This window comes from Dreissena polymorpha, chromosome 1 (assembly GCF_020536995.1).
Source record: "Dreissena polymorpha isolate Duluth1 chromosome 1, UMN_Dpol_1.0, whole genome shotgun sequence".
NCBI classification, from domain to species: domain Eukaryota; kingdom Metazoa; phylum Mollusca; class Bivalvia; order Myida; family Dreissenidae; genus Dreissena; species Dreissena polymorpha.
Genome location: NC_068355.1, coordinates 166,653,567 through 166,668,463, shown reverse-complemented (window position 1 = coordinate 166,668,463; position 14,897 = coordinate 166,653,567). Strand labels below are relative to the sequence as shown.

The 14,897-nt window shown below is 36.6% G+C and overlaps 1 protein-coding gene across 6 annotated transcripts in view; it reads left to right on the top strand.

The window, feature by feature from the left end:
* Positions 1-14,897, top strand: part of LOC127859482 (peregrin-like) — a 98,847-nt gene that overhangs the window by 70,025 nt on the left and 13,925 nt on the right. For all 6 annotated transcript variants that reach the window (XM_052396948.1, XM_052396958.1, XM_052396979.1 and 3 more), the window contains 2 exons: positions 302-402; positions 6,758-6,900. In XM_052396948.1, the coding sequence (XP_052252908.1) occupies positions 302-402; positions 6,758-6,900 (244 nt within the window). The remainder of the gene's footprint in view (positions 1-301; positions 403-6,757; positions 6,901-14,897) is intronic.

The window sequence follows — 14,897 nt, the reverse complement described above, 5'->3', positions numbered from 1 at the left end:
TTAAATGTTCTTTTTAATATATCTATCTGTGCCTTTTGCCAATTTTTATGTCTGCAATATTAGTCATTAGATTCTTACTAATGACCATGAAATGCCTAATATTTTAAATTGCTCTTACCTGAAGAACTTCGCTATGGAAGTAGCAGTGTTATTACATTAACAAAGTAAGCTCTGCATGTTAGCTTTAAATTCACATGTTAGGCAGATTATATAATTTGCAGGCATTTCATTATTGTAGTAACACAAATCTTTCAACTTCTCATGGGGCCCGGTGATTAATAATTCTTGACTGTCTTTTCAGGTCGTGGACGGAGAGGCAGCTTTGACAGTGAGGAGATCCCATTGGAGCCCCTAGACCTTGTGTGGGCAAAATGTAGGGGCTACCCTTGGTACCCAGCTCTGGTAAGCACCCGCACTTGTAGTTTTTGTGTGTCTTTTTATACCCCCATTACCATTGGTAATGGGGGCTATATTGGAGTCACTTTGTCAGTCTGTTGGTCGGTCGGTCTGTCTGTCGTTCTGTCCCGAAATTTCATCCGATCTTCACCAAACTTGGTCACAAGTTGTATCTTGATGATATATAGGGAAAGTTTGAATATGGGTCATGCCGGATCAAAAACTAGGTCACGGGGTCACTTAGTGTGTTTTAAACCGAAAGTTTGTCCGGACCATAACTATGTCATTTATCATTAGATTTTAAAATAACTTGGTACATTTGATCACCATCATGGGACGGTGTGTTGTGTGTAAAAAGTACGTCAATATCTCCAAGGTCAAGGTCACACTTGGAGTTCAAGGGTCAAATGCTTGTCCGGGCCATAACTTTATCATTTATTGTGAGATTTTAAAATCATTTGGCAAATTTGTTTACCATCATGGGACGGTGTGTCGCGCGAAAGAATTACGTCCTTTTCTCCAAGGTCAAGGTCACACTTTGAGTTCAAAGATCAAAAATGGCCATAAATAACCTTGTCGGGGCAATAACTATGTCGTTCATTGTGAGATTTTAAAATCATTGGCACATTTGTTCACCATCATTGGACTGTGTGTCCCGCAAAAGAATTACGTTGATATCTCCAAGGTGAGTCACACTTTAAGTTCAAAGGTCAAAAATGGCCATAAATGAGCTTGTCTGGGCCATAGCTATGTTGTTCATTGTGAGATTTTAAAATCATTTGGCACATTTGTTCACCATCATTTAAAGGTGTGTCATGCGAAAGAATAATGTCAATATCTCTAAGGTCACACTTTGAGTTCAAAGGTCATAAATGGCCATAAATAATTTTGTCCAGGCCATAACTTTGTCATTTATTGTGTGATTTTAAAATTACTCGGTACATGTGGTCACAATCATTAGATGCTGGTCATTCAAAAGAATAACGTCAATATCTCCAAGGTCAAGGTCACACTTGAGTTCAAAAGGTCAAAAATGGCCATAAATGAGCTTGTCCGGTCCATAACTATGTCATTCATTGTGCGATTTTAAAATGACCATGTACATTAATTTTGTCCACAGTAATTGCACGGCGTGTCATGTGAAAGAATTCATGAGTTCAAAGGTCAAAATGGCCATAAATGATAGTGGTATAATAATTCTTAAAAATTGCCATAAATTAGCTTCTTTTGTTTTATGAAGACAGCATGAAAAATATTCTGTGTCAATGCAGCATGTGGGGGTACACGTCACGTCTGTGACAAAGCTTTAGTTCCTTCTGGGGTTTCAACATGTCTCAGGTCTTTAGGCCCTCTTTTTATGGAGTTATTGGCCTTAAAATAATGATTCTTTTCCACACAACTCCCATATTGACAGATCACATCATCTGGGAGCAAGCAACAATGTTCGCTGATATTCTTGTTGTTAAGAAGCAATTTATGCCTTTTTGTTTTTTTCATAAGAATAAACAACAAATTAACTTTTTGTTTAAGAGGAAAGGAAAATTGCTGAGCTAATCATGTAGAGAACGAGAAATTGTTAACTTAAAAAGCAGACAGATTTTGGTGCTTGTCCAATTTGTTGTTTTGTTTCATCAAAGATTTCTCACCAAAAAGAAACTCTTGAATGTGAACTGATAATTATGGAGACATAAAAGAAAGAAGTGTATTTAAAACTGATGGAGATATGCTCTCTCTGTTTGCTTTTGTGACATCATCACCAATCTTCTTTATGTCTTCATAAAAATGTATGCAGATTTTGGTAATTTTATCTTATATATAAGCCACAATGCTGTAATAGATTTGTTGCCCATTAAAGATTCTATATCAATCCATTTGTTGAATTCATAAACACAACCAAATGCCCACACCATTTTTCAGAAGTGTAAAGAGTACAGTGCATTATGGGACACAGCTTTCATTTGACCAGTGAATTTAAATTAAGATTGAATGCCATACGATCATGTACAAATGTTTTTTGTGTCATAGGCAGTATGTAAAAAACGTGCTTCCCGGGGACTTTTGATAACAGGTAAAAATGAAAGTGAATATCTGTTAACTGTTACACTTCGTTAGCATGTAAATAAAGCGTCTGGATTATTTCATTTATTTTTCTTACACGTACTGCTCTGATAGGGAATACATGACTTTTAAGCTCACCTGATTGCTCAGGTGAGCTTTTGTGACCGGTCTTTGTCCGTCGTATGTCTGTCCGTCCGTTAATATGTGCTCATAAACACTCTAGAGGCCACATTTCTTGTCCCATCTTCATGAAACTTGGTCAGAAGCTTTGTCCCAATGAAATCTCGGCCGAGTTCGAAACTGGGTTGTGCCGGGTCAAAAACTTCATCATGAAAGTTGGTCAAAACATTGGTTCAATTGATGTCTCGGACGAGTTCGAAAATGGTCGAGATTGGTGAAAAAAATTGGCCGCCAATTGGCGGGGCCTTTTTCTCTATATGCATATAGTGGCAGTTTTCCCTATTGGCTATAGAGAAACCTTGTAAACACTCTAGAAGTCACAATTTTTGCCCAATCATCGTGAAAGTTGGTCAAAACATTGGTTTTATTGATATCTCGGATGAGTTTGAAAATGGTCGGGATCGGTGAAAAAACATGGCCGCCAGTGGGCGGGGCATTTTTCTCTATATATATATAGTGAAAATATGTGAACTCAGTAGAAGTCACATTTTTCGCCCAATTTTCTTGAAATTTGCTTAGAACATCTGTTTCCTTGATACGAGAGTTGAGTTAAAAAATTGTTCCGGTCAGTTGAATAACATGGCTGCTGGGAGGGGGGCAGTTTTCTCATTATGCCCCCCCCCCCTTTCGAATAAGAGGGGGTATATTGTTTTGCTCATGTCGGTCCGTCCGTCCACCAGATGGTTTCCAGATGATAACTCAAGAGCGCTTATGCCAAGGATCATGAAACTGCATAGGTACATTGATCATGACTCGCAAATGACCCCCATTGATTTTCAGGTCACTAGGTCAAAGGTCAAGGTCACTGTGACCCAAAGCAGTAAAATGGTTTCCGGATGTTAACTCAAGAACGCATATGCCTAGGTTCATGAAACTTCACAGATACATTGATCATGACTCACAGATAACCCCTATTGATTTTCAGGTCACTAGGTCAAAGGTCAAGGTCATGATGACCCGTAATAGTAAAATGGTTTCCGGATGATAACTCAAGAACGCTTAGGCCTAGGATCATGAAACTTCATAGGTACATTGATCATAACTCGTAGATGACCCCTATTGATTTTCAGGTCACTAGGTCAAAGGTCAAGGTCACAATGACCCGAAATAGTAAAATGGTTTCCGGATGATAACTCAAGAACGCTTAGGCCTAGGATCATGAAACTTCATAGGTACATTGATCATGACTCGTAGATGACCCCTGTTGATTTTCAGGTCACTAGGTCAAAGGTCAAGGTCACGGTGACCTGAAATAGTAAAATGGTTTCTGGATGATAACTCAAGAACGCTTATGCCTAGGGTCATGAAACTTCATAGGTATATTGATCGTGACTCGCAGATGACCCCTATTGATTATCAGGTCACTAGATCAAAGGTCAAGGTCACAGTGCCAAAAAATGTATTCACACAATTGCTGTCAAGGTCACGGTGACTCAACTTAGAAAAATGGTTTCCGTATGATAACTCAAGAATGCTTATGTCTAGGATCATGAAACTTCATAGGTACATTGATCATGACTCGCAGATGAAATAATGATGAAACTTGACCAGGATGTTTGTCTGGACAATATCTAGGTCAAGTTTGACATTTGGTAAAGATCGAATGAACCGACTCCTCTCAGGTGAGCAAACTAGGGCCATCTTGGCCCTCTTGTTTGTAATAAACACTGACTCGCGAGTTTTTGACACCCTTATTGACATTACACAACAGATTAACACCAATAAGCTGTCGAAGGTCGTTTAACCTCTAAGGGATTAAAATCGGTTAAACAGATGGATAAAACAATGAAGCTGTGATCGTCGCCATCTTTGCCAGATTGCGGAATTTCAGATTTTCAGTTTGCAAAGTCATTTTTTGCCAATTCCCAATGGGCCGAATATTTATATTTTTTTGGTTATTTACAATGTATCCTAGTTTTTCGGAATGCATATTTCCGAAAAAATTGTATATATATATATGTTATATATGCACTTGTAATAAATGTATTTCTATTTGAAAAACAGGACGTCAAACAAAGTTAAATTAATCGTTATCTTTTTAAACACGAAGTTTCCTCCATGTTGCCCAACGCCCAGGGTCGCCACATCGGCTTTTCAATTTGCCGATTGTTAGCCTCTGAGATCCCAATCATGCACACTCCGCATATCACGGGACGTTCTTAATCTCCCTCCACAAGAGGGCCCGCAGAATAGAGAGGGAAATTGGGGAAAACGCGTGGACTGTACTGTATGTGTTTTTTTATGCCCCCGAAGGAGGGCATATAGTAACGGACTGTCCGTCCGTCTGTCCGTCCGTCTGTCCTTCCGTCTGTCCGTCACACTTTGCGTTTAGGTTTCGAAAAGTGCTCATAACTTCTATGTCCCTTGAGATGTAGCCTTCATATTTGGTATGCATGTGTATATAGACAAAGCCTTTCCATACGCACAAAGATTTTGACCCCTGTGACCTTGACGTTGAACTTTGGGTCCGCGTTTAAGTTTCGAATTCTGTGTTTAGGTTTCGAAAAATGCTCATAACTTCTATGTCCCTTGAGATATAATCTTCATATTTGGTATGCATGTGTATATGGACAAGGCCTTTCCATACGCACAAACATTTTTACCCCTGTGACCTTGACGTTGAACTTAGGGTCCGCGTTTAGGTTTTGAAATCTGCGTTTAGGTTTCGAAAAATGCTCATAACTTCTATGTCCCTTGAAATATAACCTTTATATATGGACAAGGCCTGTCCATACGCACACAAATTTTGACCCCTGTGACCTTGACTTTGGACTAAGGGTCTGCATTAAGGTTTCAAAATCTGCGTTTAGGTTTCGAAAAATACTCATAACTTCTATGTCCCTTGAGATATAACCGTCATATTTGGTATGCATATGTATATGGACAAGGCCTTTCCATACGCACACAAATTTTGACCCCTGTGACCTTGACGTTGAACTTAGGGTCCGCGTTTAGGTTTCGAAATCTGCGTTTAGGTTCGAAAAATGCATTTAGGTTTCGAAAAATGCTCATAACTTCTATGTCCCTTGAGATATAACCTTCATATTTGGTATGCATGTTTATATGGACAAGGCCTTTCCATACGCACAACAAATTTGACCCCTGTGACCTTGACCTTGAACTTAGGGTCCGCGTTTAGGTTTCGAAATCTGCGTTTAGGTTTCGGAAAATGCTCATAACTTCTATGAAAGCGTTTATAGGGGGCATATGTCATCCTATGGTGACAGCTCTTGTTTAATCTCCTTTTGTAGGTTTTGTGGGTCACATTGAATATTTCATTTGCTTCCCTAAATCTCTGATTGTTTATTTATTTTCTTCTTCTTGTTTATTTGACATTATGAGGCTGATGCCCTTTATACATTAAAAAAAGATTGATTTCATCAACGCGAGCAGTTGGCCGATTTATTCTGAATTGAAAACACGTGTGATATTTTTAAAATTATTCTGTCCCTCCAAAATGTTATTTGCTCGGCTCTGTTCTGTCATTTGATAGTTGGCCAGGTATCTGCCTCAATAGATTTTTATGCAGCTGATAAAAGGATAGTATCATCATGAAAATCATGTCAAAGTTATTCTTTGAAAAGCTTGAAATACTATCTTTGTACAATGTATTTATTGAATACTGTTACATGTATCTTGCATGGACAAAGATCAGAGTTCATTGGATGTTCACCATGTGTTTGGTGGCCATCACAATTCATGAAAACTCAGTATTAAAACCTCTTTTTAAAGTCCAACAGGTGGTGTTTTGTCTCCATACATTTCTTGAGCCTTCATTGTACATGTACATTTCATTTGTCTTGAGCCTTCATTGTACATGTACATTTCATTTGTCTTCATACATTGCATTATCATTCATTGTACATGTACATTTCATTTGTTTCCATACATTTCTTGAGCCTTCATTGTACATGTACATTTCATTTGTCTCCATACATTTCTTGAGCCTTCATTGTACATGTACATTTCCTTTGTCTCCATAGACTTCATAAGCCTCTCTCATACAATTAAAATGCCTCTATTAAACATGTTTCTTTGATTCCCTTCATATATAGATGTTTTTTATTGCAATTGTTGATACCAGTTTTCCCCTTGTCTTGATTCTATTCCTGTCTCATTTCAGATTATCAATCCCAAGATGCCCAAGACTGGTTACTTCCACAACGGGGTGCCAATACCAGTTCCTCCAGAGGAAGTGCTTGCCATGCAGAAACGATTTGATGAACCAGTCTTTCTTGTCCTATTTTTTGACACCAAGCGCACATGGTATGCTTTCCCTGTCATTAGTTTTTTATGCCCCCCTTGGAAGAAGAGGGGGTATATTGTTTTGCACATGTCGGTCTGTCTGTCTGTCTGTATGTATGTATGTCTGTCCACCAGATGGTTTCCGGATGATAACTCAAGAACGCTTAGGCCTAGGATCATGAAACTTCATAGGTACATTGATCATGACTCGCAGATGACCCCTATTGATTTTGAGGTCACTAGGTCAAAGGTCAAGGTCACGATGACCCGAAATAGTAAAATGGTTTCCGGATGATATCTCAAGAAGCCATACGCCTAGGATCATGAAACTTCATAGGTAGATTGATCATGACTTGCAGATGACCCCTATTGATTTTGAGGTCACTAGGTCAAAGGTCAAGGTCACATTGACCCAAAATAGTAAAATGATTTCCTGATGATAACTCAACAATGCATACGCCTAGGATCATGAAACTTCATCGTTAGATAGATCATGACTCGCAGATGACCCCTATTGATTTTGAGGTCACTAGGTCTAAGGTCAAGGTCACGGTGACCCAAAATAGTAAAATGTTTTTCGGATGGTAACTCAGGAACGCATACGCCTAGGATAACGAAACTTCATAGGTAGATTGATCATGACTCGCAGATGACCCCTATTGATTTTGAGGTCCCTAGGTCAAAGGTCAAGGTCACGGTGACCCGTAATAGTAAAATGTTTTTCGGATGATAACTCAAGAACGCATACTCCTAGGATCATGAAACTTAATAGGTAGATTGATCATGACTCGCAGATGACCCCTATTGATTTTGAGGTCACTAGGTCAAGGTCACGGTGACCCGAAATAGTAAAATGGTTTTCAGATGGTAACTCAAGAACGCATATGCCTAGGATCATGAAACTTCATGGGTAGATTCATCATGACTCGCAGATGACCCCTATTGATTTTTAGGTCACTAGGTCAAAGGTCAAGGTCACTGTGACCGGAAATAGTGAAATGGTTTCCGATGATAACTCAAGAACGCTTAGGATCATGAAACTTCATAGGTACATTGATCATGACTCGCAGATGACCCATATTGATTTTCAGGTAATTTGGTCAAAGGTCAAGGTCATGGTGACCCGAAACAGTAAAATTGTTTCCGGATGATAACTCAAGAACGCTTTTGCCTAGGATTATGAAACTTCATAGGTACATTGATCATGACTTGCAGATGACCCCTATTGATTTTCAGGTCACTAGGTCAAAGGTCAAGGTCACAGTTACAAAAAACGTATTCACACAATGGCTGTCACTACAACAGACAGCCCATATGGGGGTATGCATGTTTTACAAACAGCCCTTGTTTACTTCTAACATAATCGGTTCTATTACATCTAACCAATTTTAACAATTTTCTGATTATAGTTTTTTCAAAGTAAATAAGCATGTAATTCAGTAACACATATTCTGCAGAAAATGGAATTATGGGATTAATGTGATTGTTAAATTTATTTCATAGACGTGATATGCATTTGTTTTATGCAGCTTGCATAAATTGTTTTAGTTAGAATATTCCGTGCAAATTCTTTTCTTTAATTATGAAGCTCTATATTTCAGAGAATACTGTACTTGTGCAAGATTATGTTTAACATGTACAATCTGCCATTAAAATACCAGTGCCATCAAAATTATTACTTATTGTGGGGTTCTAACAGTGATGTCAAGTGTACAACTAAAGAGCATTTCCCCAGAAAATGAATAAGATGCATTTCATCTTAAAGTAAATCCTTTCTTTAAACCCAGATTCATATCTATTGTAAGACCCCCTTTGAATCCTGTATTCTCCACTCAAACTACAGGGTGGTCGTTGCGAGAATGTTTATATCAAAAGATATTCATTATTTAGTGCTTAACAGTTGTTCTTGGATACACATAAAAGTGTGATGCATATTGTGTTAATTGTTCTGATAGGAACATTGTTCATAGCAGTCCATTATATAAAAAGTAATATTAAATAGCTATTTACCATTCGGTTGGAAAATTATCTAATATTTGTGTTATATGTCTTGCATATTATAATAATTTTTAGCTCGACTATTATATATGAAATATATATAGTGGAGCTATCCTACTCATCCCTGCGTCTTCGTCTGCGTGCAAATGTTAAAGTTTTCGTACTACCCCAAATATTTTCTTTGTCCCTTGACATATTGCTTTCATATTTTGCATACTTGATTACCAACATGACCCCAACCTATAAACAAGAGCAGACAACTCTATCAACTATTTTGTCATAATTATGGCCCCTTTTCCACTTAGAATATGCAGCAAATGTTTAAGTTTTCGTACTACCCCATTTATTTTCATTGTCCCTTGACATATTGCTTTTATATCTTGCATACTTGTTTACCAACATCACCCCAACCTATAAACAAGAGCAGACAACTCTATCAGGCATTTTGTCATAATTATTGCCCCTGTTATACCTAGATTTATCAATAATGTGCATATTCTATGTTAAAGTTTGCGTACTACCCCAAATATTTCCTATATCCTTTGACATATTGCTTTTATATGTTGCATACTTGTTAACCAACATGACCCCAACCTATAAACAAGAGCAGACCACTGTATCAAGCATTTTGACATAATTATGGCCCCTTTTACACTTAGATAATTGAACATTTTGCTTAAATTGCCATAACTTCTTTATTTATGATCACATTTTATTATTACTTTAACAAAACAACACTTACCTGAATACCACAATGGATTCCACCCAAACAATACCCCACGCCCCTACCAGAACCCCCCCCCCCCCCCCCTAACCTCACCCCCCCCCCAATTTTTTTTTGAAACATCGTCTAATAAATTACTACACCCCACATTATAGCCCCCTCTCACCCCCCCCCGATTTTTTTTTTTAATCTAATAAATTACCACACCCCACATTATACCCCCCTACCCCCCCCCCACCCCCCACCAATTTTTTTTTAAACATCATCTTATAAATTACCACACCCCACATTATACCCCCCTCTCACCCCCCCACCCCCTACATCCCCCAAAAAAAACAATTTTTATTTTTTCCTTTTTTTATTTTTGAAAGATCGTCTAATAGATTATTGAATATGAACAATTTCCCCATGATGGCTTACGTTATACTGTCAAGCACTTTAATAGTTGAGCGTGCTGTCCTCTGACAGCTCTTGTTTATTTTTTTTGTAAATATGGTGATGATAAAATAATTAAATTGTTCAATTGCATAATTAAAATATATATTGCATATCGAAGACCTTTACTTGAAAACAACATATACAAGGTCATTGTCCTTGGGTTAATGTTCTATTCTATTTGGTGGTTAAATGATATTTTGGGATCTTAATTCTGCAGAGTAGACACTTTACCACTCCTAAGACAACAATTCAACTGGGGTGGGCTTCAGTCAGATACAGTATTACTAATACCAAACCAAACAGATCAAGGGAAACATAACCATTTAGAATGTTTTGAAACTGATAAAAATACACTGTGCAAAGTGTTGCTTCAATTTTCTTACATTTGACGTGCCATTATTTATAAATGCCTCTATTAAATGATGTGTGAAAATGTGTTTTTGTTATGACTAAATAACATGGCTATCAGATTAGTCATTGGAAAATACTTTTATAGCCTATTGTTACCCTCTTGAACAATCATGGTAATAATAATTGTTTTTTTCCCATTATACTGGCTGATATTATTTATATTAACAACATAAATGCATTATCATTGTTATAATTCTTATTAACAATGCCAAATGAAGTAAAAATCACAGCAAATTAATATAGGAATTGAAAATATAGTTCTCATTTTCATGGAATGGATAGTTGCCTGAGCGGCAATCAAAATAATTGGCACCTTTTTGTTTTTTATAAGTCATTAAATAACACATACTTTTATGGTATAATGCTCATTTATTTTAAATCTGTAGTGTAATTTATTGGCTGATAAACAAAAATAAATTGTCTTTTCAACAGTATTCCTCTTTTGCCCGAAAAAAGGTGTAAAAAAAGATAAATTAACTTGAAGTGATAAACAAATAAACTCAGCACCATACAAGCAAACAATTCATCACTTGATATGTTCCAAGGTCAGCTTTAGTCCACTTTGAAAACAAAATCATCATAGTTTCATGTTTCAAGGTAATAGTTTATTAGAAAAACTATTAATGTTAAAAAAAAGTACCTTTTGAACCATATCCAAACCACACAATTGGCCCGCTTAGTGACTGCTAGGGTGACCTCATTTGGTTGAAATGTGAGTTAGTACAAAGCTGACTTCAGAAAGTTCTTAACAATAAACCACAGAGTTGTAATGTTTTTCATAACCGTTGTGTGTGTTTTATATAAAGGATGTTATCTCCACTCATGATAATGTGGTTTTGCATGTGAGATGTTGGTTGTGCTCATGTGGTCACACTTAATGGTGAAGATTCTTCCTATTGCTTATAGAATAGGTTATGTTTTGTTTAGTCATCTTGATAAGTCTTTGTTTATGTAATAACCATGTTTGATGCTTACTTTTATGTACAAGCCAATTAAATTTGTGGTACTATAATATGTTCCAGCATTACTTTACCATGTATTCTTTTTGTGATCAGAGAATTTTGTATGAAAATTCAAATGTTTGTTTTCCATTGTGCAATAATTTTTGTGTTTGCAAGCTTAATGCTTGCTCATAGAATGCAATATTTGACAAATTAAGGCCCGATTTCAAGCAGAGCTCAGTGTAACAAAATAACAAACACAAATCGGTAAATAGGTTAAATGAAGTACATAACATTTTGATTTACAACCATGCATGATATTGGAAATGTTGTGAGTATGTTGGACCATAATACAGATACTACTATCAGAAGGCCTTATTTAACGCTCCATTGTGTGTTTTGAGGTATTTTTGGTCCTATCTGGCAGGCCCCTGTAGAGAAACAAGGCCTGATCTAGTCTGGCCTAGTAACTATATTATGTAACCAAACCAGGAAGCTCATTAATTTTCTATTGTATATGTTTGTAATCTAGATGAAACGGTATAGGTGCCTTTATCTAACAACAACTTTGTTTCAAACTGGTATTTTGTATTATAATTATTTGCATGTGTGTGTGTGGGGGGGGGGATTTGAATGGGTTTTTGTCTGCAATAGTTAAAATGGCAGATAATATATCATTTATGAATATAGGGATGATTTCATAAAATAATACTTGTTCACAAGCAGTAAATCAAATTTAGCAGAAGATTATGAGGATGAATTAAACCCCAGATAGCTCTCTTGCGTACATTTATACAGTCTTCACGATAGTTCAATTTATCCACTAGCCATTCGGGCTACTGGAATGGTGAAGACAAGTAGCCCAGCAGCAAAATTACTAGCCCAAAGAAAATTTGTTAAAATATACACCCTGCTAAAGGGTTTCATCTTTCAATAGCAGTTAATCTATTAAAAAATAAAATTGTATCCAGGGTATGTTGACTGTAAAGCCTATTGCAAAAGCAATTACAAGGTAATATAACAAGTCAAGGTAATTATGTCCTTTATTAATCATAACTCTTTAACATGTGATAAACAACTTCTTCGTTCATCTTATCATCACTTCCATCCCGGAGATCCTCTTTGTCAGAAACCATATCCTTTAAAACAAGCAACCTGATAGTTATTTTCCAGACGTTTACTTGACAATTGAAGGCATAGATGGCATACTTTTATCATAAATGTTGACTTTTTTCTTATGCTGTGTTTTTAAGCATAGCTTATTAAACTGTGTCGTACTGAAGTAGCTTCTCCTTCATCACTAATTTTTAACCATTTTTCTTAAAATTCATGTTTCCGTGATTTTTCATAGTCATTTGTTGACTAACGATCAGTTGCGGGCAGTTTCTTGCCAGGCTTTGCTCCAGCTATGTATTTAAGAATTATGCAGCCTTATGCGGGTAGGGACTTACAACTTTGGAAATAAGCACAAACAAGGTTACAAAGTAAAACGATGTTTATTCCGGAAATGCAAGCCGCCGACGTCGATTGGTTTAAATAAGCAGTAAACACATCAGTATGACGTGTACCAATACTAAATAACCAGTCTAAATTGTTCACCACGTGGCCTGGGTTATGACTCGAAAATGACCGTTGAATGTATGGACCAATAGGAATGCATTTAAATCACGTATTTTAGGCGAAGTTGAATGAAGTTCTGTCGGAAATCTTCGCGAAGTACTCACAAAATACTGACGTTTATCACACTTAAAAATGTTAACAATATTGATACACAGAATTTCTACTGGCCCGACGGGCGTACGATATGGCAATTTTAATAGGCCCGAGCTATAATTAACACGCCCAGGCCGCCGGGCGTGCGCTTATTTCGCAGACTGTTTATATTGACAAAAACAAAGGCCAGTGCATAATGTTTGTATGAGGTTTAAAATAACAGTATAGAGTATTATATACCAGCATTAAGCTGCAATAATGTATGTATATTGGTTAAATAGCCTTTCCGTCCATAAAATGATATACCCCTTTATGAACAGTATTGTTTAATCATGGAAGTCAGTTAACCACAAGCATTGCATCAAAAACAACTAAAACAGGTGCAAATTGTTTGTATTTGTTTTCCAATTTGTAATAAGATTATGGTAAATTTATAGTCAGCTGTTGTTTGTAGTTGCTTACGCAATAAAAGAAGACAGAATATTGTTTAATCCTAAATGCTACCACTTGGGTGGAACAAGACTTGACTTGATTTTAACACTTAAAATGTTCCATTTGTCTTATTGCTGACGGAACATTTTTGATGGAAGTGATTTAACATCAAAAAGCCATTATTAAGATTTTTTGAGCTGATTCAGTTATCTGATTTTCTAAATCCTGCCTTATCAAACAGTTAATTGAATGCCTAAGGGATTACAAGATTTGTTTAACGTGTTTAATGATTGTGTATATTGTGTATTGCACACCTATGTAATCCCCAAAATATGTAAGAAAGAAGAATAAATTCAGTTTTATTGTGGTTAATAAATATATTGCATGGTTTAAAGTTCTTGAGGGAGATTTCATACTGTACTTTATATAACTTTTCATTTAATTGCAATAGTTCACAAGTCCTTGTGAGAAGACCTACATCATTTAGTGTAAAAAATGTAAAAGGACAAGTGGAGGAAATGCTGATTTTTCTACCTGTACCAGAAATCTGTTTTTGATGCCACACTATGCCCATATGTTAGAGATGGGAATCTCCAGTGAAATCTGCATATTTGTACTTTTTTTAGCTCACCTGAGCGATAGCTCGAGGTGAGCTATTGTAATCACTCAGCGTCCGGCGTCCGTCCGTCTGTAAACAATTTGTAAACATCTTCTTCTACTAAACCATTGAGCCAGTTTCAACTAAATTTTATGTGGAGCATCCCTAGGTCATGGGAAAAAAGAATTGTTAAAAAAAATTTGATCGCATAACCAAGATGGCCGCCATGACCATATATGGTAAAAACCTTAAAAAATCTTCTTGTCAGAAACCGCTTATCAGATTTTCAAAAAATTTCACAGGGATGACCTTTGAGGGCTCCCCTGACAAAGTTGTTCAAAGAAATTTGATTCGTTAAAAAACATGGCTGCAGGAGCTCGTTGAACTTTGCATGTTTATTCGTTTTTGCCTATTTTGTGAAAACTTTCAAAAATCTTCCACATTTTTAGTCCGATCCTTTCCAAATTTGCACAGTGTCTTTATATCAATGAGGACACAAACCCTACAAAAAATAAGCATTATTGGTCCATGAAGTACAGAATTACCTCCCCTTGAATTGAGAAAATGGTGTTTATGCAATTAAGTACAAATTTTTCATCCAATTCTTTCCAAACTTGTAAGGATTTAGCATGGTTCAAACAAGGGAAACAACTACGGTTTATGCATGTTCTTTTATTACAGATTTGCCTCCCTTTAATTCATTCAAAATCTCATTTTACAGCAGAGATTCCAAATCTGACCTGTAAATGAGCCCCATATTTAC